Source organism: Sinohyriopsis cumingii, unplaced genomic scaffold, assembly GCF_028554795.1.
Source record: "Sinohyriopsis cumingii isolate HCF-2022 unplaced genomic scaffold, ASM2855479v2 utg001947l, whole genome shotgun sequence".
NCBI classification, from domain to species: Eukaryota; Metazoa; Mollusca; class Bivalvia; order Unionida; family Unionidae; genus Sinohyriopsis; species Sinohyriopsis cumingii.
The window spans coordinates 166395-187791 of record NW_028316089.1 but is presented as its reverse complement, the minus strand read 5'-3'; the positions used below and the strand labels follow the sequence as shown (position 1 = coordinate 187791).

Sequence of the window (21397 nt, the reverse complement as noted above, 5' to 3'; positions counted from 1 at the left end):
TCCAATGGAATAAACTGACATATACATTAGATCCATTATCGTCCAATGGGATAAACTGACATATACATTAGATCCATTATCGTCCAATGGGATAAACTGACATATACATTAGATCCATTATCGTCCAATGGGATAAACTGACATATACATTAGATCCATTATCGTCCAATGGAATAAACTGACATATACATTAGATCCATTATCGTCCAATGGGATAAACTGACATATACATTAAATACATTATCATCCAATGGGATAAACTGACAGATACATTAGATCCATTATCGTCCAATGGGATAAACTGACATATACATTAGATCCATTATCGTCCAATGGGATAAACTGACAAATTCATTAGATCCATTATCGTCCAATGGGACAAACTGACAAATACATTAGATCCATTATCGTCCAATGGGATAAACTGACATATACATTAGATCCATTATCGTCCAATGGAATAAACTGACATATACATTAGATCCATTATCGTCCAGTGGGATAAACTGACAAATACATTAGATCCATTATCGTCCAATGGGATAAACTGACATATACATTAGATCCATTATCGTCCAATGGAATAAACTGACATATACATTAGATCCATTATCGTCCAATGGAATAAACTGACATATACATTAGATCCATTATCGTCCAATGGGATAAACTGACATATACATTAGATCCATTATAGTCCAATGGGATAAACTGACATATACATTAAATACATTATCGTCCAATGGGATAAACTGACAAATACATTAGATCCATTGTCGTCCAATGAGATAAAATGACATATACATTAAATCCATTATCGTCCAATGGGATAAACTGACATATACATTAGATCCATTATCGTCCAATGGGATAAACTATTATACTGTATGTTAAAATAAATACCGATTTTGTTCTGACCCCGTTTCTCCCCCCAGGAAAAAAGGACCATTTACAAGATCTTCTTTCCCAAAAGAAAAATCGCTCTAGTATTATTTTCTAACAGTTAAGATTCAATTAAGACATATTATTCCAAAGTAATAAAATAAAGTTTCTGAGAAATTTCCTTCAAGACTTCAAGTTTCGATATAAACGTAAACAGACACTCACACACACACACACACACACATTATCTTTGGTCAAAAGTTTTAAGCAAATAGCTGATCGATAGGAAAGAATAAGCCGAGCGATCAGTTGGCACTGGAGTGGAATTTAAGCCATACTGTAGGAATCTTAGCGATACGACTGAACAATTTTTAAAGTTACGCTAATATTTACAACGCACACACACCCACACATTTAAATTTTTTTTTTTACCTGCAAGATAATGAAACATTACTTGGATTAATTGGAGAAAAAAAATACCCCACAATAAACAATAAAAACAACAAGAACGAGAAAAATAAAGGAAAGAAAAAGAACTGCAAAAAATATAAAACCCCACAAAACCTACAAAGAAAGAGTGCAGCAAAGTATTCATTTTTCAGGAGAAACAACAGATGTAAACTCGGTTGATCTATATCATACAAAAGTAAACAGTAAATTTTTGGGGAAGGAGAATATTTCTTCATTTTTCCAAGGAAAATGTCATTTAAAGTTCAATTTGGGAGAAACAAATGCAGGTACAGAAACAAATAGACGAATAGACGGGCAGACGGAAAATACATTCCGTCAATGATCGTAGTTTATGATAATGTTCAATCTAGCAGACGTGACATGTTAAGGCTGCCACAGTAGTGATCCGTTAAAATATCATTGTGTAAATAAGTGAGACAGCTATAATTTTTAAGCAACGACGACAGAATGCGTCCGAATTTGAAGTCATCTAAAAATATTTCAGCAAAGACAACTCCTGTTGATTTAGCAAATTAATAGCGTGATTATAAAACTACTACTACTGCCTCTGTTGTAGCAGTTGATGTTTCATGTGTCACTTCTTATGCTTTTTTCCTAATGCTGCTTCTGTTGTTGCTGCTACTGCAACAGCTACTACTACCACTACCATTAATACTACTACTAACACTACTGCTACTAGAAAATGAGGGAGAAAGGATATCCAATGATACGGTTTCAATCAATAGTTATGCAACATAAACTATGAGAACTCGAGATCTAGAGCTATGGTGTTGAAGAAACACATTTTCATATTCATCAGTTGTACTACTAACGGACGTAGAACAGTAATTGCTCAGAAGCGCTGACATAACCTTCATTCAAAAAACATATGGAGGAAGAGAGATAGATGCGTCATAAATAAAAATTGACAAGTACAAAATAACTGAGATTACACTACTATATTTAACATGAATATAATTTCAATGTATGTGTAAAGTACAATCTTAGCTTTTGAAAAATACACGATAGAATTCCGAGTCCTTTGGCACTAATGGTATGCTTCTTTGGTCCTTTTCTAATAAAGATGTACTGTATCAAATTATATTTACATTTCAAAAGACCGATTTTAATCGCCTCAAAGAATACTCGAACGAACGTCTACTTTTGATCTTAACGAGTGATCATGACAAGGGATATGGTTGCTGTTAGAAATGCTAGATTCATCGCTTGGCAAGAAAACGTCGTCACCTTTAAGGGACAGTTGTGTGGTCAGACGATAACTTGTTGAGTTGGATGTAGATGATCGTGAAGAACGGATAGATGAACGACCACTTGACAGACTGCGCAGACGCTGAAATTCCCGCTTGATGTAGAAGAACGTGAAGAACCGAATAACTGTTCTCCTGAAACCTTTCATCATACAGCAGTACACCCAGAAATTAAAGTTAAAACTCACCACCAAAAGGACCATGTATATAGCGGAAGCAAGACGACTTATCTTATGAGGAAGAATTGCTCCTTTGATGTACTCATTTAGAATAAACACGAGGTAAAAGATGCCATTTGAACATTCGGGTATCAGGAAAGCTATTGCAATACTCACTACCATGATGTTAATCTGGCGGTCACGTGACCAGCGACTATTTTCACTCTCTTTGTTGCAGTTAATGTTCTCCATTTTCATTGTCGATTTTCTCATCGTGTATATCGTCGTTGCTGTCATAAATGCCAGAAGCGCACATGGGAATATGTGGATAAGAAGCAACGTTATCCACATGTAAGCACAAGAGCGAGTACATGGTTTCTCTATCATCCAAGCGCAGAGCGAAATCGTTGCTAATTCGTGCGTTTTCTCCTCCACCAGATGGAAAGAATGGACGCAGAGTGCCATAATATAGAAAACGGCAATGGCAGCTACAGTTTTCTTAATCGTACACCAGAATCGGCAGGAAAATGGATGACAAACGCACATGTATCTCTGGAAGCCCATTGCCAAGGTTTGCCAAATTGAGACAGTGTGGAACACGGGAAAGACGTACAGTCGTAACATAAATATCAAACGGCACGAGCGCACAGTTAAGAATTCTCTTTCTGATCCGTAGACGAGGAGAGACCCTGGAACCGCGGCAAGACCCGTCAACGTGTCTGAAATAGCAATGCTCAGAAACAAAATGGTAGTGGACTTCTTTTTACATTTCCTTAAAAAAATTCCAACCACGAAACAGTTCATCAAAGTCATAAGAAAAATCAATGCGGGAAGCAAGTAGCCTAGGATTGGGACTTCAAAGGAAAATATCTTGTGGTAGTAGAACTCCGAAAGTCCATGATAGTTCGTTTGTAAACCGTATGAGAAGTTGAATCTTGTAAAGTTTGTACTTCTGTTCAGGGAAGAAGTTCCATTATCCAGAGAATTGTAGTAGTCTTCATCCAAATAATTATAGTAATCCGCCATGATGAGCTAGTAACCATTAAAAAACAGAACCATTAAAAAATAGAACCATTAAAAAATGGGTTAAATGAAAAGTGCTTGTAATAAGAAATCTATTTAAAAGAAAAAGAAAAAATTGTGATAACAGCTATTTCTTTTTGAAGAATGTAAATAATTGCCAGAAGAAGACCGTTGAGCCACCAAATACAAACGGGCTTCCAAAGTTTATGAAAGGTCGGATAACCACGGAAAAGGTTTTCTACACCTTTGTAGCACTGTGGAAGGTTGAAGTATTTCTGAGAAAGTTGTAATTAACGACGTCAAGTTAAGTTTCTTTGAAACAACACAAAACAAATGATGATGCAGATAGCTTCCAGTGAAGAGCATTAACCGTTTCTATCATTTGTGTTTTCTGGAATGAAAATGAAGAATTTACATCGTTGTTCCTGCAGATGAAATTGTCAATATTATGTGCGAATACACTTTTTTAAAAATTAAAACATCATATGTGCTTGAATTCCATTACAACTAAGATTTCAAACATTGTTCAATCAACCATATTGAACCAGGTAGTAGCGCGTTTTGTTCACTATCATATAAACAATATCTTCCCCTTATCCACTCTCTCCTTTCAAGTCATCGTGTACAAAATAAACAGTGTTTGCTCACAGTTAATGAAAAGTGTTTGCACACTATCGAAATAATATTTCCGTCATAATTTTGAATTAAACCGTTAAGTCATTTGGTTGCCTTTGAAAAATTGCGATCACATTAAGCGTCAAATATAGATATTTCTAACTGAAAATGTATTTGTTGCAATATATTGGAAACACAGCTGGTTAATAGTCCAGTTAGCTGCAGTAGCGAATTTTCAATGCGCAGCGGAAAGCTGATTGTCGTTTTAAATAACGACGCATATACCGTTGCAGGATAATAAGAAACGAGACAATTGAAATCGGTTTTGATGTTATGATCACATTTTCTTTCCTGTTAAGACTAGGAAAAGAAGACACTGTTCATATTCCGCACTTACTCATACAACACTATGGGATAGTAGAAACATTTTATATATGCGAAAATTATTGTATTTCAATGTATACATTTGAATAGAGACTTGAAAAGCCCAACAAAATTGTATAAGATACTTTTATATTTGTTAATACTTATAATGAACATACCCCTCTGTCCTCCGGTGGAAAACACACACCACACTTGCCAAAAACGGAGAAAATAAGCAATTATTGGAGTCACTAAATGCAGAAAATAATTATTATGGTCCAATTAACAACATGCTGCACATGCTTAAATGTAAGGAAACAAACGTGCGTCTTTTTATTTGATTCTAAACGAAACTCTAAATTAATATCAGAAGAAAATATAGTGATCGTCAAAGCTTGTATTATAATGGATTGAAAAGTCGGGGTCGTATACGATTTTCTGTTTGTATAAAAGGATGCTGTAGAAGAAGGGAGGTTTAAGCAAGAGAATTCGGAGTTATTCTCAAGTGTTGCGGCAAATGCAGACTATAGAAGTCGAATCAAAACCAGCGAGTTCGATTTTTTTGCCGAGTCTCCTGCAACGTTTACTGGGAAAGAGAGGACGTTGCATTATTTGGGTTCAAAATCTACTCCCCTTGTAAAGCGGACTGCTATTGGTCAGCAGGCGATGATTCAGCAAAACAAAAGCAAGCTTATGGAACCGGGCAAGGATGGCTAGACAAAGAAGAATATAAAGAAGAACCATCGCAATTTGATTGTCCGAAGACCTTCAACAGATAAATAAGGCAATCAAAACTGCTGTAATCAATGTACAACCAAAGAGACTAACATCTAACATTGCAATCCTCCTAAAATCTGGCCTCACATCAACTGTATCACTTAGAATGAAAGACTAAACCTTTTTATGGCAAGGATAAAGCCCAGAAGAAACAAACGAATACGGAGTTGGCGTTGCAATTTAAAACGAACTATTGGTGTTTAAAGACCTTCCAGCAAGCGGTTAAAGACCACGTAAACCTTACAAGCATGTAGACCCCGACATTCAACTCGTCATCCGAAACAAAGGATCAGTTATATGACGAACCAGCGGCAACCATCAACGGAATCCCATGGTACCAGTACCTATTCGATGGTTTTAACGCAAGAGTATGTTCTGATTGTGACTTATGGCCCATCTATCTAGGACATTATAGCCCATACAGCATGCCACCGGAACGATGAACGACAGTGGACTGATACTACTTGAACATTCTTCCCATCACAAACAAATGCTTTCAGACAAAGAATCAACACAAAGTGTCATGGAGATATCACAGATATGTCCGTGTAACCAAATGTTTCTGATCATCTCCAGGCATATCAACCGTAACAGCGACCTCACCACTCTCAGTTACATTAGCGCTCACTGCCAAAGAGATCATCACTTGGTATGCAGGAAGATCTGACTTCAGCAAATGAAACTGCGTCGATTGAAACACAAAGAAGTGTCCAGCATCAATGTCGGCACCACAGCTTGCAAGAAGTCACAGCTGTACTCTGGGGCGTTCCAACAAGCTCTCCGCTTCAACATTCCTTGCACTAGTGCCAAGCAACAATGGAAACTGCCGATAAATGCCATAAACAACACAGCCCTGTCAGGTTTTGGCAAACAGTAGAACAAGACCAACGATTGGTTCGAAGTAAACTTTGGTTAAAATTATCAGTCATTGAAGCCAAACTCTTAGCCTTGCCAATTCCTAGAGTGCGCCAAACCAGAAAACTTCAAATACAATGAGAGCTGTTAGATACAACGCGTAATAGACTACAAGATGATGTGCTAACGACTCTTGGTGGTAGCTTTATCAAAATGTCCAGACATCAACAGATACAGGCAAGACCAGATATGTATACGATGGGATCAAGAAAGCAACATGTCCCATTTAAAACAAGACAGACCCTCTAAAATCAGTTACATGGGAGGCCATAAATTTAAACGACAAGAAAATGGAATGGTGGGTCTAACTCTGAGCTTTATTACCTAAGACAAACGATGAGCCAACTGTTGACGAACTCTGCAGACCACAGAAAGCCTAGCTAACGGAATGTCTCCCAGAATAGATGGCATACCACCAGAAGGGGTCAAACGTGTAAATTATATCCTACTCAAACACATCTACGATACCCCTCGTCTATGATAGAAGATACAAGAGACTTTATTTTTTTCCTGGGTTGATAAATCATTGTAATAACTAAAACGGAAACACAATGTATAACAAACCAAGAACACATAAAACGCACAAACAAATATGGACAAACAGAATTCTCATGCGGTCAGTGACTTGTAAGTGATGTGTGATACATAGTCGAGAGCGAGTGCCACTGAAAACAACACTTTGGTTTCGTGGTTTGTCAGTAGTGAAAGGGGGCACCCTACGTACAATGGGAATTAGCATTACAGGGACCCCTGGGTCACTCTACGTACAACGGAAATTTAACATGGAGAAAAATCGTGGGTCAATCTACGTACAAGGGGAATTTAACATGGGAATAAATCATGGGTCACTCTACGTACAAGGGGAATTTAACATGGGGAATAGAGTTTGGGCTTGTTTAGGGACAAAGGGAATGGAACATGGGATTTTTTTTTTTTAAAAAAAAAATTTTTAAAAAAAGGGGTAGGCAATGGAAAGGCTATCTCTTTTCGAGATATATGGGGGCCCTGAAAAGGGCCTTTGGTTTATGTTAATATGCCCTTAACATAAAGGGCATTTGCGACATCTTCTTTTCCTCAAACTTCGTCTTACAGCAGGGCCATATATCAGAGTCCTCTTGAGGCAACCTTGTCTCTCTATATAGACTCTTCTTATCCACAGACTGCTGTTGGTCCTGTGGACAACGGTCCACTTGGATCGGACATACATGAGCATGTCCGTCCTGAACATCATTGTTGACACAAGGGTTGAAGATTCAACGTCGGTCCACATGTTGAGGCTCCGAGAATAGGTGAATCAATGCAGTGAACTGCGCTTATTTATAGGGACAGAAAGGATTGAAACGGATTGAGTTCATTTACCAATCCGAACACGCGTTACAGAATTCAGTCAGCTCGCATCCAATCCGAAGAGAGCAGTCTGTGACGTCACGTAGTCAATATAGATTCGCTAGCGCTTGTGTGCAGTCAATCTATGCGACAGTGATTCAACATGACGGAAACTCAGAAAACGATCCATTGGGGTGCACCAGCAGGGGAGACTGCCCAAGGGAACTCGGACTTACTTTCAGAAGAGGTGAATTGGGATTTTGTGGATTTTCTCTCCTCGCAAGAATTTGTTCCGGAACCTTCGTTACCTTCTTCATTACCGCAAGTGGAGAATTTTAGACAGAGACAGAAAGAAGAATTGGAGAAATTTATACAACGACAAAAGGAAGCGGAACAGGCTTTTCTCCTACAGCAACAGCAACAAGAAGAAGAGGTAAGAAAAAAACAACAGCAAGAAGAAGTAGCAGCAAAGAAACAAGAGGGTGAAAATCAAACGGTCACGGTACTGTTGGACATTTTAGCGGAGTTAAGAAGTCTGAAACAAATGTATCAGACTTCTTTATCACGACCGAAGAGAATACGACCTTCCCGAGCTAAACACGTCAACCCTGTGACTAAGCCTACCGTACCATCCTTAGTGATTTCAACCCAATCATTATCATCATCATTACGCAGTCCAGAAGTAGGCCTTGGCCGTGGCAAAGGCTTAAGGCAGTTAAAGTTGATTGCTTAAACTCACCCCTTCACCATAAAGAAAAAAGGCCCTTTTCAGGGCCACCCACATTTCTCGAAAAGAAATACAATTTCAATTTGCCAATAACTCAAAAAAAACTCACCCATTTTACCCTTATAGTACGTGTCTGTGTATGAGTGCGTGAGTATAGCTTCTTATTTTAAAATCAAAACTCAAAGACTCTTACCTTATATCATTCATTTATTCTTTTCTCCATTTTTTTACAATCCAATTCACAATTCACAACACAACACTTTAATAAAAAGTTCATTGATTTCTTCTTTTCTCCTTGTTTAGTCTCTCTGTTTTTTGAATTTCTTCACCGTCACATTCTTTTCCTCTTCTTCTTCCTCCTCGCTTTCTTCCCTTCTTCTTTTTTTCTCCTGTTTCTTTTTCTTCACCTGTCTTCTTTCTTCCTCAGAAGAATCCCTCTCTTCCTCTGAAGAATCCCTCTCTTCTTCTGAAGAATTCCTCTTTTCTTCTGACTCCTCTTGTTTCTTTTTTGGGCAATCTGGAGACCAATGTCCTTTTTCTTTACAATAATAACAGGTATCTTGACTTTTGTCTTTTTTATCCCCTGTTTTTTTTCTTTTTTGACGGTCTGGACACTCTGAAGACCAATGCCCTTTCTTCTGACAGATATAGCAAGTATCTTGACTTTTATCTCTAAAGGAAGGAGAGTAGTCCGTAGGCTGGTCTGAAGAGAATTTTCTAATGACCCCTCGCAAAGCTCTGACGAAACGTTCCATCTGGTTAGTCTCTTCCATCGTTGTGCTCGGCTTGAGAGTGAAATGAATAGTGAAAGGACAAGACACACACCCTTTTATATACGCTGGTCTGCTATGACTATAAAGTAGTTTATGGTGTTTGAACTTGAGTCATTTGACTTTTTGCTTTCAAGATGAAACGATCCCATTCATTCGAGAAGAAAGAAGAAGAAAGTAAGAGGCAGAAACGTGATCTATCGCCTCGTACCAGGGCTGAAATCTTGGCACAAATTCATGCCAGTGATTTTGAAGAGGACATGAGTGAACCAGAATCCGAACCCTCTAAACCAAGTTCACCACCCTTAGTTAACCCTGAAAATTACTATTCCATTCGAGAGACGGAAAAGCGCTCCTCTAGAAAATTTAGAACCACGGCTTACAAATACACAGTGAAGTTTAAAGATTTCAAGGCTGAAGTGCCGTTAGAGAAAGCAGAAGTCTTCATCACTGAGGTGTGGGATTCTTTGCTCACTGCACTCAAGCGACAATGTCAACCCAAAGAAGACGATCGCTTGAGACTTTCCATACAACACGACGGTTTGAAATCCCCTGTTTGGATCGAGTTTAGCACCCCTGCAGAATTGACTGCTTCCAAAGTCATGGACAAGATTCAACACGTACAACAATCTAATGATCAGTTTGACATCACTGATGGTAAAGCCACACTGGACATGACCCACGTCTCTCCTCCTCAAGGGACAGGACGCAAAAAGATGTTATTGGTGGACGACCTTCGCAACACCAAAACGAGTCTCGTCCGAATTAACAACCCTCAGGACCAGATGTGTTTAGCCCGTGCCATCGTGGTGGGACGAACCTATGCCAACAAGAACGACACGGTAGAATGGAAAAGAACCTGGAACACTATTCAACGTTCCGACCGAGCCAAACAACGAAACGAAGCAGAACTCCTGTTACAACAAGCCGGACTACCCAAAGACACACCCTGTGGCATTCCCGAGATGCAAAAATTGCAAGATGTCCTAGCTCCACGATACACCTTGAAAGTGCACCCTCAAGAAATGCGCGGGCCTCTATTGTTTCGAGGCCAAGATTTTAAGGACGGAAAATACATTCACCTTTATCATTACGATGACCATTTCGATACCATTACCAGTATCACTGGATTCCTGGGATACTGTTATTATTGTGAGAAATGTGACTATGGTTATAATAATCGAGAGCAACACAAACATTGTGGATGGAAATGCTCAGGATGTTTGGCCTCTCCACCCTGTCTGAGCGAAGAACCAGTGCCTTGTTCAATTTGTCTGCGCACGTTTGTCAGCCCTACCTGTTACCAACAACATCTGAAGACGCAAGGTTCACAGAAGAAATGCGCTTGTCAACTGCTGAGATTGTGCCCCGCGTGTGGACAAGTCATACGTACCAATAATACCAAGGCACACGTATGTTCAGGAAAGAAAAAATGTCACATTTGTCACCACATCGTGGACTTGGAACACGAATGTTACGTGCAAAAATACCAACCCCCACCAGAGAAAGAGGACGGTCACAAGAAGAAAGGCAATTTCATCTTTTTCGATTTCGAATGCATGCAAGAGACCGGCATTCACACTCCTAATTTCTGCGTGGCTCATCGAGCGTGCGAGAAGTGCATTCAAGAACCTATCTTCAGTCATTGCCCTCACTGCAGCAAGATTCCTGGAGGACGTGAAAAAATCTCTCGGGGACCGAACACGTTAGCCGATTTTGCCTAATGGGTCTTAGACCCCGTCGACAAGGCGTGGAGCCAAGAGGACATCGAACGTTACGGAGATTGTCATCGTCATGCCACGGTGATGGCTCACAATTTCTCCGGATACGATGGACAGTTTCTTCTCAGATACTATACGGAACAAGGCACCGAGCGTCCTAAAGTGACTTTGAACGGAGCCAAAATCATTTTCATGCAAGTGGGACAAGTACAGTTTAAAGATTCGATGAGTTACTTGGCCATGCCTTTGAGTCGAATGCCTAAAACGTTTGGAATGACAGAAATGGCTAAAGGGTACTTTCCACACTTTTTCAATACGGAAGCCAATCAACATGCCGTTCTACCCCATTTACCCGAGGCTCACTATTACGACCCCGACAATATGCGTACCGAACAACGAGAAGCTTTCTACGCTTGGTACCAGATTCACGCCTCGGACCCTTTCGACTTTCAGGAAGAAATGCTAAAGTATTGTCGTTCCGACGTGGACATTTTATGGCGTTGCTGTGGAAAATTTCGAGAACTGTTCATGGAACACGGAGGGGTCGATCCTTTGAAAGAAGCTTGCACCATTGCCAAAGCGTGTTCCTTAGTGTATCGACAACGATTCATGCCTGAAAAGACCGTGGCTGTCATCAGTCCTCAAACGACCCACTTTGTCAAACGTCAATACTCGGTCAAAGCCCTACGTTGGTTACATTACTTGTGCGACAAGGAAGACAAGTGGATTCAGCATGCCCGCAACGGAGGGGGCGAAAAGACCATCGGAACGTATTCGGTCGATGGCTGGGACTTAGAAAACCCCAAGATCGTGTACGAGTTTAACGGTTGCTTATTTCACGGATGTCCCGTCTGTTACCCTGACCGTGACACTAAAAATCAGTTTTTGCAACGAACCATGGAAGACTTGTACCAGGACACTTGTCAGCGACGCCTAAAGTTAGAACAGTAAGGATACCAAGTGGTGGAAATGTGGGAACACGAGTACGATCACCGTATGAAAACCGATCCCGAGTTTAAACGCCTCGTGGAAAGTTACCAGTTCATGGACCCGCTGAACCCGAGGGATAGTTTGTACGGAGGAAGGACCAATGCCACTTGTTTGCTGTACCAAGCCGACGAAGAGAAAGGAGAAGAAATCAAATACTTGGACGTGTGTTCGCTGTATCCCTACGTGTGCAAATATTGTCGCTTTCCCGTAGGGCACCCGCAATTGTTAACGGAACACATCGACCTGAAAAACATTCGACAATACGAAGGCTTGATCAAGTGTAAAGTTTTGCCTCCCACGAACCTATACCATCCCGTCTTACCTCACCATTGTCAAGGCAAACTGATGTTTCCCTTGTGCCGTACTTGTGCCGAAACGTGCAACCAAGACCAGCCTTGTCAGCACACCCAGGAAGAACGGGCCTTGACGGGAACCTGGGTCAGCGTAGAATTGTTCAAAGCTCTGGACATGGGATACCAACTGTTAGAAGTGTACGAAATTTGCCACTTTCCCAAGACACAACAGTACCGCAAGGGTGATCCCAGTCAGAAAGGCATTTTCGCTGACTACGTGGATGCCTTTTTGAAACTGAAGCAAGAAGCCAGCGGCTATCCTTCCTGGTGTCACACTCCCGAAAACCAAATACAATTCAAACAGAAATACTACGAACAAGAAGGCACCACTTTAGACCACATCGAGAAAAACGAAGGCAGGCGATCGTTTGCCAAAGTGATGTTAAATTGCTTGTGGGGTAAAATGGCACAACGACCGTGTTTACCCAAGACGGAATATTTGACACAACCTTCCCGCTACTTCCAGATGATTCACGACAAAACCAAATACATGAAACACGTGGACATCGTTCGAGAGAATTTGATCTTGGTCAATTACGAAGAAGATCTGGACTTTGTACAAGACGACCCTTTTGGAAATGTCATCATTGCGGCTTACGTGACAGCCCATGCTCGCTTAAAATTGTACGAAGCTTTAGAACTGTTAGAAGAACGCGTCCTGTACTTTGACACGGACAGTTGCATTTACATCCATCACCCGATTCAACATCACCCTAACATCGAAGGAGACCGTTTAGGAGCCTGGACAGACGAGCATCCCGACGACAAGATTCTAAGTTTTGTCAGTGGCGGTCCCAAAAATTACGGCTACGAATACCGTGACAAACAAGGAGAAGTGCACACGACGTGCAAAGTGAAAGGACTGACTCTGAATTATCGTACCAGTCGAGTGGTCAACTTTGGGGTATTGAAAGAAGCCTTGCAATCGGGAGAGGATGGAAACTTTAAAGTGACCACCTATCAACCGAACAAGATTGTACGTTTACCCACTCACCACATCGTCAGTCGACCCTTGGAAAAAGTCTATCAAATCGTGTACCAGAAGCGAGTTCGACTTCCCAATCATTTCACCTTACCGTATGGACACGTTGGTATAAAACATTGGTTGTAAGAGGATAGTTACCCCACCAGAAAGATGACTTCGCCACAGCAAGAATCGAGTGAGAAACCCGATGAGAACTCCAAGTTCAAACCCTACCATTTTCCAGTCTTCTTACCTGACTATTGTGATTGTACCCGTCGATTGGACACGTTTCAGAAATGGCCTACGGATAGGGAAGGATTACCTTCTTCGCATGTTTTAGCTAGAACAGGATTTGTCTACTTGGGACCTGAGTCAGGATTGGGATACGAGGTACAGTGTTTTGCTTGCGGACTGAAGTTACGAATGGATCTATGTATCTATAAAGATTCAGCTATTCTGGAACATACTCGATGGTCTCCGCACTGCCCTTACCTTTCTATGGCCTTTCCACCCATCACACTACGGTACAATGTTGACGGTACCTTAGAGACGGTACCTTCCGAAACAAGACATAAAAAACGTAAAAAAGGAAAGATGTACAAGCTGGAGACTGCATTGCGACTAGTATAAAAAGGGGGCTATGGTCAAGATCGATAGTTCATTGTGACTACCAAGACCGAGCGAACAAGATGAATACTTTGAAAAAGACATCGTTCCAGTTTGGGGATTGTAAAAAAGTTTTATCTTCCTCTAGTGTGACTAATATTGGATGGATAAGACCCAGGCATTGCGACGGAAAATGTCCGGAAGGAAACTGCGATTGTCCATGTGGTTACCATTGTAATTGCGTAACGGAGTTTGCAGACGAGTGCGATTGTGAGCCTTGCGATGGGATCGATGCTGTACGTTGTGACCTGAGCGATGACGTAAAGCATCATGGGAACTTTGTTCTCACTGCCCCTGTCATGGAAAGTGATGCTGTGCGTGTCAAACCTGAGGGATGCGAAAGCGATGCCGCTCGTCCTCTTAGACATTTTACCGGGTTTAAAGGGGAATGTCGACCTTCACGTCTACCCCCCTACGGATGTCATCCAGCCCTGAGCAAACTCCTGTTCCTGTCACCCAACCCTCATCGAAACGAACCTGTGAAAGACGAATATTCGTTCCCTGTGCGTTTGTCGGAATACTGCGACTTTGAAAATCGTCTTCAATCGTTCAAAGGAAAATGGCCAAAGTATCTGGGAGGACCGACCCCTGAAGAATTAGCCAGAGCCGGATTTTTCTACTTGGGCGAAGGAGATAAAGTCAAGTGCTTCAGTTGCGGTGTGTCACTTCACCACTGGGAACCGCAAGATTCGGCCTACGTTGAACATGCTCGATGGTCACCGAATTGTCATTACTTACCTTTAGTGGGACCGAGACATTGAAGTAACTTCTTACCATAATAATCTGTTCATGGATACTTTACAAGAGAACATTCGTGCTTTGCCTGTGGAGTTGAGAGAACGCATTTACCGAGAGCTGGTCAAAATACAAGTCAAACGTAAAGAACAATTGCGTCACCAGATCTTTAACCACTGGTACCTTCAGGCTATACAAGGACTGATTGAGTTGAAAGTGTTCCATTGGACAGACATTGATCAACGACCTCACCACTGGTGCCAAGACGGAGGGCCTGTCCTGTACACGTCTCCGTCCTCGACTTCATTTCACTCCCCATGAAAAAATCTATAAAAACCTCAGACCCTTTTTCGTCTGTCTCACACAGTGTGAACATGACGTCCCTTCAGTCGCATCTTCCCGTCAAATTGATTCGTGCCTTGTATGGCATCAGTCGAGAAAAAGATCCACAAACACGAGCCCGTGTCTTAGAAGCTAGTCTCAAAGAAGTCTTACGATGGTTCACGGTGACGGCACGTCAATTACTCCAAGGAATCATTCAGATTCCTCATCAAACCCAACGCTTTTTCGATCGAAACAAAGTCGCTTTGGTCCAACTGGCCGATCCCCGCATCGACACTCAAACCAAAAAACAAATCATTTTGAAACCTGGAGGGAGCGGTACTCTAGGAGGGGTCATCATTCGCTCACTCTTAAGATGGGATCCTAATGCCCCCAAAGTTATCCCCAAGACAAAAGTCCAACGAAGCCCCAAGAAGAAAAAGAAAAAGACCAAGTCCCCAAGAAGAATAACTTCTCCAGTGGCAGGACCCTCCTCTTACCAGACACCACCACCCCGGAAAAAGAAAAGAAGCCCCCAGAAAAAGAAACAGAGAAAAAGTCCTCAGAAAAAGAAAAGTCCACAGAAGAAAATTAGTCGCAAGAGAGGCACTTCGGCCAGGACGCAACCTTACACTCGCAAACCACGATCTGCCACAGCGTCTCCGGCAGCCTCACGTTTGTCCACTTCTCCGTTGATGTCACCAGGAACTGAAGAATACTTGGAGACGTTGATCACACCAAGAACTTCTCCGTTGATGACCCCCAAAAGAACTTCCCCAGTGGCAGGACCCTCCAATTTAGTGGCAGTGGCTGCTGCTCACAAAGTACCTTCTCCCAAAATCAAAGTCCATGAAAGATCGGGCATGTTACAAAGTTTACTGGATTTGTCCAAGCAAGAACTGGCTCGATTTAGTCCGTTACGTACCCCTGCACGACGTGTCATGCCTGTCCTCAAACTGATACGCCGTAAAGACAATCAATGGCGACGCGTTTCAGTATAAAAAAGGCCTGTGACCGAGTAGGGTATCAGTGTTTTTAGGTGCTCCTAAAGACTCAAAGATGTCACTCTCCAGAAAACCCCAAGGAAAGAAAAGGAAAGGACTACCACCACGTTTAGCCAAACATGGGGACCTGTTATCTGTCCTGTCCAAAGCTTCTCCACCCCTACGAAAAAAACTCATTCAAACGGCCTCCAAAGAGGTCATCGATACCGTGTGCGAATGTTGTTTGAACGTCTTGAAAGGCACGATCCCTTTGTCCAAACACCAGAAACAATGCTTAGGCAAACATCGTCACGTTCTTCGGAAAATGGTTCAAAAGAAAATTCCCATTCGTCAAAAAAAGAAGATGTTGGTCCAACGTGGAGGCATTTTACCTCTCTTGTTAGGCCCCATACTGAAAGGAGTCTTGGGAACCATGTTGGGAGGACTGATGGGAGCAAGATAAAAAGGCCTTCGGAAGTCCCAAGATCTCAGAATTCACCCCTGACAACCCCATGGAGGACGAAAACTAGCTTTAGTGCCTTACAAACGATGGATGGAATACCATCGGTGGCAAGAACAACGCACCCCGCATTTACCTCCCAATCCCAATTTGAGCGAGATGTCCCAGTCACAACACGAATTGCAGTCCTTGATGGATCGCCAAGATTTGTCCGAAACAGAAAAATCGCAAAAGTACGGTCAACTCTTGCAAAGACTGCAACTCTTTCACCAGAAAGCTTTAGACGAAACAGCTCTACCCACTCTGAAAGATTTTAAGACCTTGATGAAAAGTCCAGCACCATCACCAGTACCAGTACCAGTACCACCAGTACCCGTGACCAAGACAGAAAAAGGAAAAGAAGAAGAAGAAGAAGGGTTTCAAACTCCACCAGAAAAAGTACGCAAGTTAACAACACCACCTACCTCCAGAATTGAATGGATTAAAAAGATGATGGCCACCCCTTCTTCCTCACAAGAGAAAAAGAAAGTGAAGACAGAAGTGAAGACAGAAGTGAAACAAGAACCGATATCCCCCGCTCAGACATCCTCCTCCTCTTCGACACCTATTGCCGGTCGCACACGCAAAGCCTTGCAATCCAAGAAAATACCCCAAGAGAAAAAGAGTAGCCTCTTCCAAGAGTGGGTGCCTTATTAACACACCAATCAACACAAAAAAATGGAAAAAGTCTTAGCCAGCATTTACTACGATCCCTCGCATCCTGCAGGTTACGCAGGAGTTCAAAAATTGTATCGTGCTGCCAAAACGCGGCTGAAAAGTCTCCGTTTACCTCAAGTGCAACGATGGTTACAAGAACAAGCTACCTACACTTTACACAAACCCATTCGACGCAAGTTTGCCAGAAGTCGCACCCGAGTGGAAGGCATCGATCATCAATGGCAAGCCGATTTAGCCGATGTCTCTCATTTGGCCAGCTACAATCGTGGCTACAAATATTTGTTTTGTGTCATCGACGTCTTTTCCAAATTTGCCTGGGTCGTGCCCTTGACTTCCAAATCGAGCAGCGAGTTAGTGCGAGCCCTGCAACGGGTGTTGAAACAAAGCGGTCGTCGCCCTCTTCGATGGCAAACGGACAAAGGCACCGAATTTCTGAACCAAGCTTTCCAAAAAGAATTAAAGAAACGTGACATTCATTTTTTTACCACCGAGAATCCCGAAACCAAAGCCAGCATCGTGGAACGTTTTCAACGCACTTTGAAAGAACGCATGTGGAAATATTTTACGCATCACCACACTCTGAAGTACATCGACGTCTTACCGCACCTGGTGCAAGCGTACAACCAATCTTACCATCGAAGCATCGGACGTGCCCCGCAAGACGTGACTCCCGACAACGAAGTGTTGGTGTTTGAGCGTCTGTTCGGTACGTCCCCGACGAGAGCTGTCCCCAAGAAAAGTGGAGAGTTGGCCGTAGGAGATTGGGTGCGCATTGGCAAAACCAAACGCACTTTCGACAAAGGTTACTTACCTAACTGGACGACCGAATTGTTTCGCGTCACTGGACGAGTGCATGGCCGTTATCCTGCCGTCTATAAATTGGAAGACATGAACGGAGAAGTACTCAAAGGAACGTTTTATTTGCCCGAGTTACAACGTGTCACCAAAAAAGAAGACGACGTGTACGACATCGAAAGCATTCTCGAACGCAGAACCCGTAAAGTGGGCAAACGACGTGTCAAAGAAGTCAAAGTACGTTGGAAAGGATATCCACCCAGTTTCGATTCTTGGATCGACGCTTCGCAAGTCATCGACTATAAAAAGAAGAAGTGACCATCATGCCTTTTCACACAGCAGCAGACGCAGCTACGTCGACCACTCCTTCTTCCCCTAGTTCTTCTGTGCAAGATTTACAAAAACAACCCTTGTGGGTGTGGTGTGGAGAACGTGTGCCTAAAACGCAAATCGTCTTTTTCTGCCAAATCTTCGTGGTGTATTGTGTCATCGGGGCAGCCATCGCCAATTTGAGTTTGCAACAAGGAGACAAACAATTGTGGACCATTTTATTGAGCAGTTGCGTTGGTTACCTGCTTCGCAATCCCTCCCTGAAATTCTCCTCGAACGGGAACGTTGTGTCCAGTGCCAGTGCCAGTCACCACTCCAACAACCAGAACCCCATTTTGGGCGGAGACACGCCTCTGACGTCCAGTAATATCCCCTCGGACAGCCACAGAACTCTGGAATTATGAGTCACCAAAACCAGTTTTACTTAACCTTACCCAGTGACAGTTCCATGGAGGTGTTTCCCAATAACACGTTGTGCTTGCACAGCCAAATTACCTCAAGCCATCCCCTTAGATCACGAAGCCCATTGGGAAGTGGCTTTAGTGGAAATGATTCTCCCGACCCAAGTCCACAATGTCATTGCCCAGCAAAATAAATTTGATGTGGAAGTTCATGACGAGCAATTGCAAGAGTACTTGGATAAGAATGTCAAATATGACAGTAAAACCTATGATGTGAAAACTAAAACGTGGACCTACCACTTCTTCATTCCCCCAGGCTATTATTTCAGTGGTCATCATTTGGTCAGCACCATAGTTTCCAGGTTTAATGGTGTGTTTGGGAAAGCTTTTGACATTGTCAAGAACAAAAGTGTCACCATGGAGTACCACAAAGTAGCTCGTCGCTTCTTGATGAAATTTGAGCGAAGTAAAATCGTGTCCATTCAATTTTGTCCTGAATTGTTTGACATGTTGGGCGGTAACACGGAGATGAGGAAGAGCTTAGAACAAAAACAAAAACCCGAATTACCCATCATTTACGACAACGTGACTTTTGGCCAGTATTTTAATAGCCCGGTAGAACTGAACCAAGGACTGAATTTGATCTTTGTGTATTCCGATGTGGTGGAATACAACGTGGTGGGACACACCTCCGTACCGTTACTGCGTGTCATTCCTTTCAAAGTGGATTCTGCCACAATCGCTGACGAGGAAGGTGGAAACACTTACCACGTCCACCGCGAATTTGTCCATCCTCACTATTTGCCGGTCAGCAAGTCGTATTTGGACACGGTCAACATTACTATAAAAGGAGATTTGGGACAAAATATTCCATTCACCAAAGGAAAAGTCACGGTGAAACTCCATTTTCGAAAACGGTTCTCTCACGACTCGTAAGTAAGTCATGTATCCAGTGTACCGAGGGGTGGCTCGACAGCGAGGACACGGTTTAGGAGACATGTTAAAATCGGCCTTTCGTTCGGTGGCCCCGGTGTTGAAACCGATGGTGACACGCGGATTGCACGCCTTGAAAGATGCGGCACTGACACAAGGCAAAGAATTTCTCCAAAATGTCATCATCGACAAACAAAACCCTAAAGAAGCCTTCATGAGGGCTGGCAAAAATGTCTTGCTGCAAACGGGCAAAGACATTTTAGGCCGACGAGACACACCTATAAATGCCCTGCACGCTACCGAGTCAAGCATTCAGCAAGGACAAGGCAGAAAGAGACGACGAAGAAAACACCCTTTCACCAGACTTCAAGCGAGAAAGGCCAAGAAAAGAAGAACCGTTCGAGACTTAGACGTTTTCGATTATTGAAACACAAAACAAAATGATGCACCGAGAGTCTTGCGCCTGTTCCAAGACGGAACTGGATCTGTTTGCCATGCCCCCCACCATGATTACCATGCAAGAATCCCAGTGGGTGGAATTTCATCCCGTCTCCTCACTGACCGATTCCGCTCCCATCGAGTTTGAAATCAAAGGACAGCCCGAAGATTACATCGATCTGAATAGCAGTTACTTGTACTTGAAAGTCCAAGTTCTAAAAAAGGATGATAAAGGAGTAGAAGACGATGATAATATAGCTCCCGTCAACAATTTCATGCATTCCTTGTTCAGCTCAGTGGATTTGTACTTGAATAACAAACTGGTCAGCAGCAGCATGGATACTTACCCTTACCGTGCCTACCTGGAAAATCTCTTGACGTACGGAACAGATGCCAAGGAAAGTCATCTCAATGCCTGTGTGCTGTGGGTAGATGACACACCGGACAAGTTCGACGCAATAGATCCAAGCAATTTAGGCTTTGGGGCAAGAGAAGAAAAAATCTTAGACAAGAAAAGTTTAGAACTGATGGATCGTTTGCATTTGGACATGTGGTTGCAAGAGAAATATTTGCTGAACGGAGTCAATGTCCGCTTGAGACTGAATCGCAGCAGTACCACTTTCCATTTGCAGGCTGCTGATCTTACTAAGGCTCCTAAAAGCATAATTTTAGAGGCCAAACTCTACGTACGACGCGTAGAAGTGTTACCCAAAGTGGGTAACGACATCAGTCAAACGTTGAGCAGAACGACCGCCAAGTATCCCATACGACGTGTGGAAGTGAAAACATTCACCATTCCTGCTGGACAGCATTCCATGATCGAAGATCATCTGTTTCAAGGACAGCTACCCAAGCGTTTAATCCTTGGTATGGTCCTGAATTCAGCCTTCAACGGAGCCATCAAAGAAAATCCTTTTAACTTTCAACACTTCAACGTGAAGAAAATCGAAGTCAGTCGCGATGGCAAGACCTTGTGTACCCGACCTTTCGAACCTGACTTTGCCAACAAAAATTACTTGAGATCGTACTTGTCCCTGTACGAAGCCACCGGCCAGTTAGGAACCAACACCAGTCACGGCATTGAGTACGACGATTATGACGGAGGCTATGCTTTGTGGGCTTTCGATTTCACTCCAGACCAAGGCAGCGACGAGGGACATTTCCACCCTATAAAATCTGGCCAGATTCGTGTGGAACTTCAGTTTGCAGCAGAACTGAAACAGACAGTGAACGTCATCCTGTATGCAGAATTCGATAATACCATAGAAATCAACAGTTTGAGAGAAGTCATTCTAGATTATTAGAAAGCCATGGAA

General features: G+C 42.5%; 1 protein-coding gene across 1 annotated transcript; it reads right to left on the bottom strand.

The window, feature by feature from the left end:
* Positions 1-2276: 2276 nt before the first annotated feature.
* On the bottom strand, positions 2277-4623 carry LOC149771333 (sex peptide receptor-like). The gene has a single exon (XM_089948625.1). The coding sequence runs from the start codon at positions 3782-3784 to the stop codon at positions 2468-2470; it is 1317 nt and encodes a 438-aa protein (XP_089804751.1). The 5' UTR covers positions 3785-4623; the 3' UTR covers positions 2277-2467.
* Positions 4624-21397: the final 16774 nt, after the last annotated feature.

Coding starts and splice junctions, on each gene's coding strand:
- LOC149771333 (XM_089948625.1), bottom strand. CDS start 3,784: ATGGCGGATTACTATAATTATTTGGATGAAGACTACTACAATTCTCTG.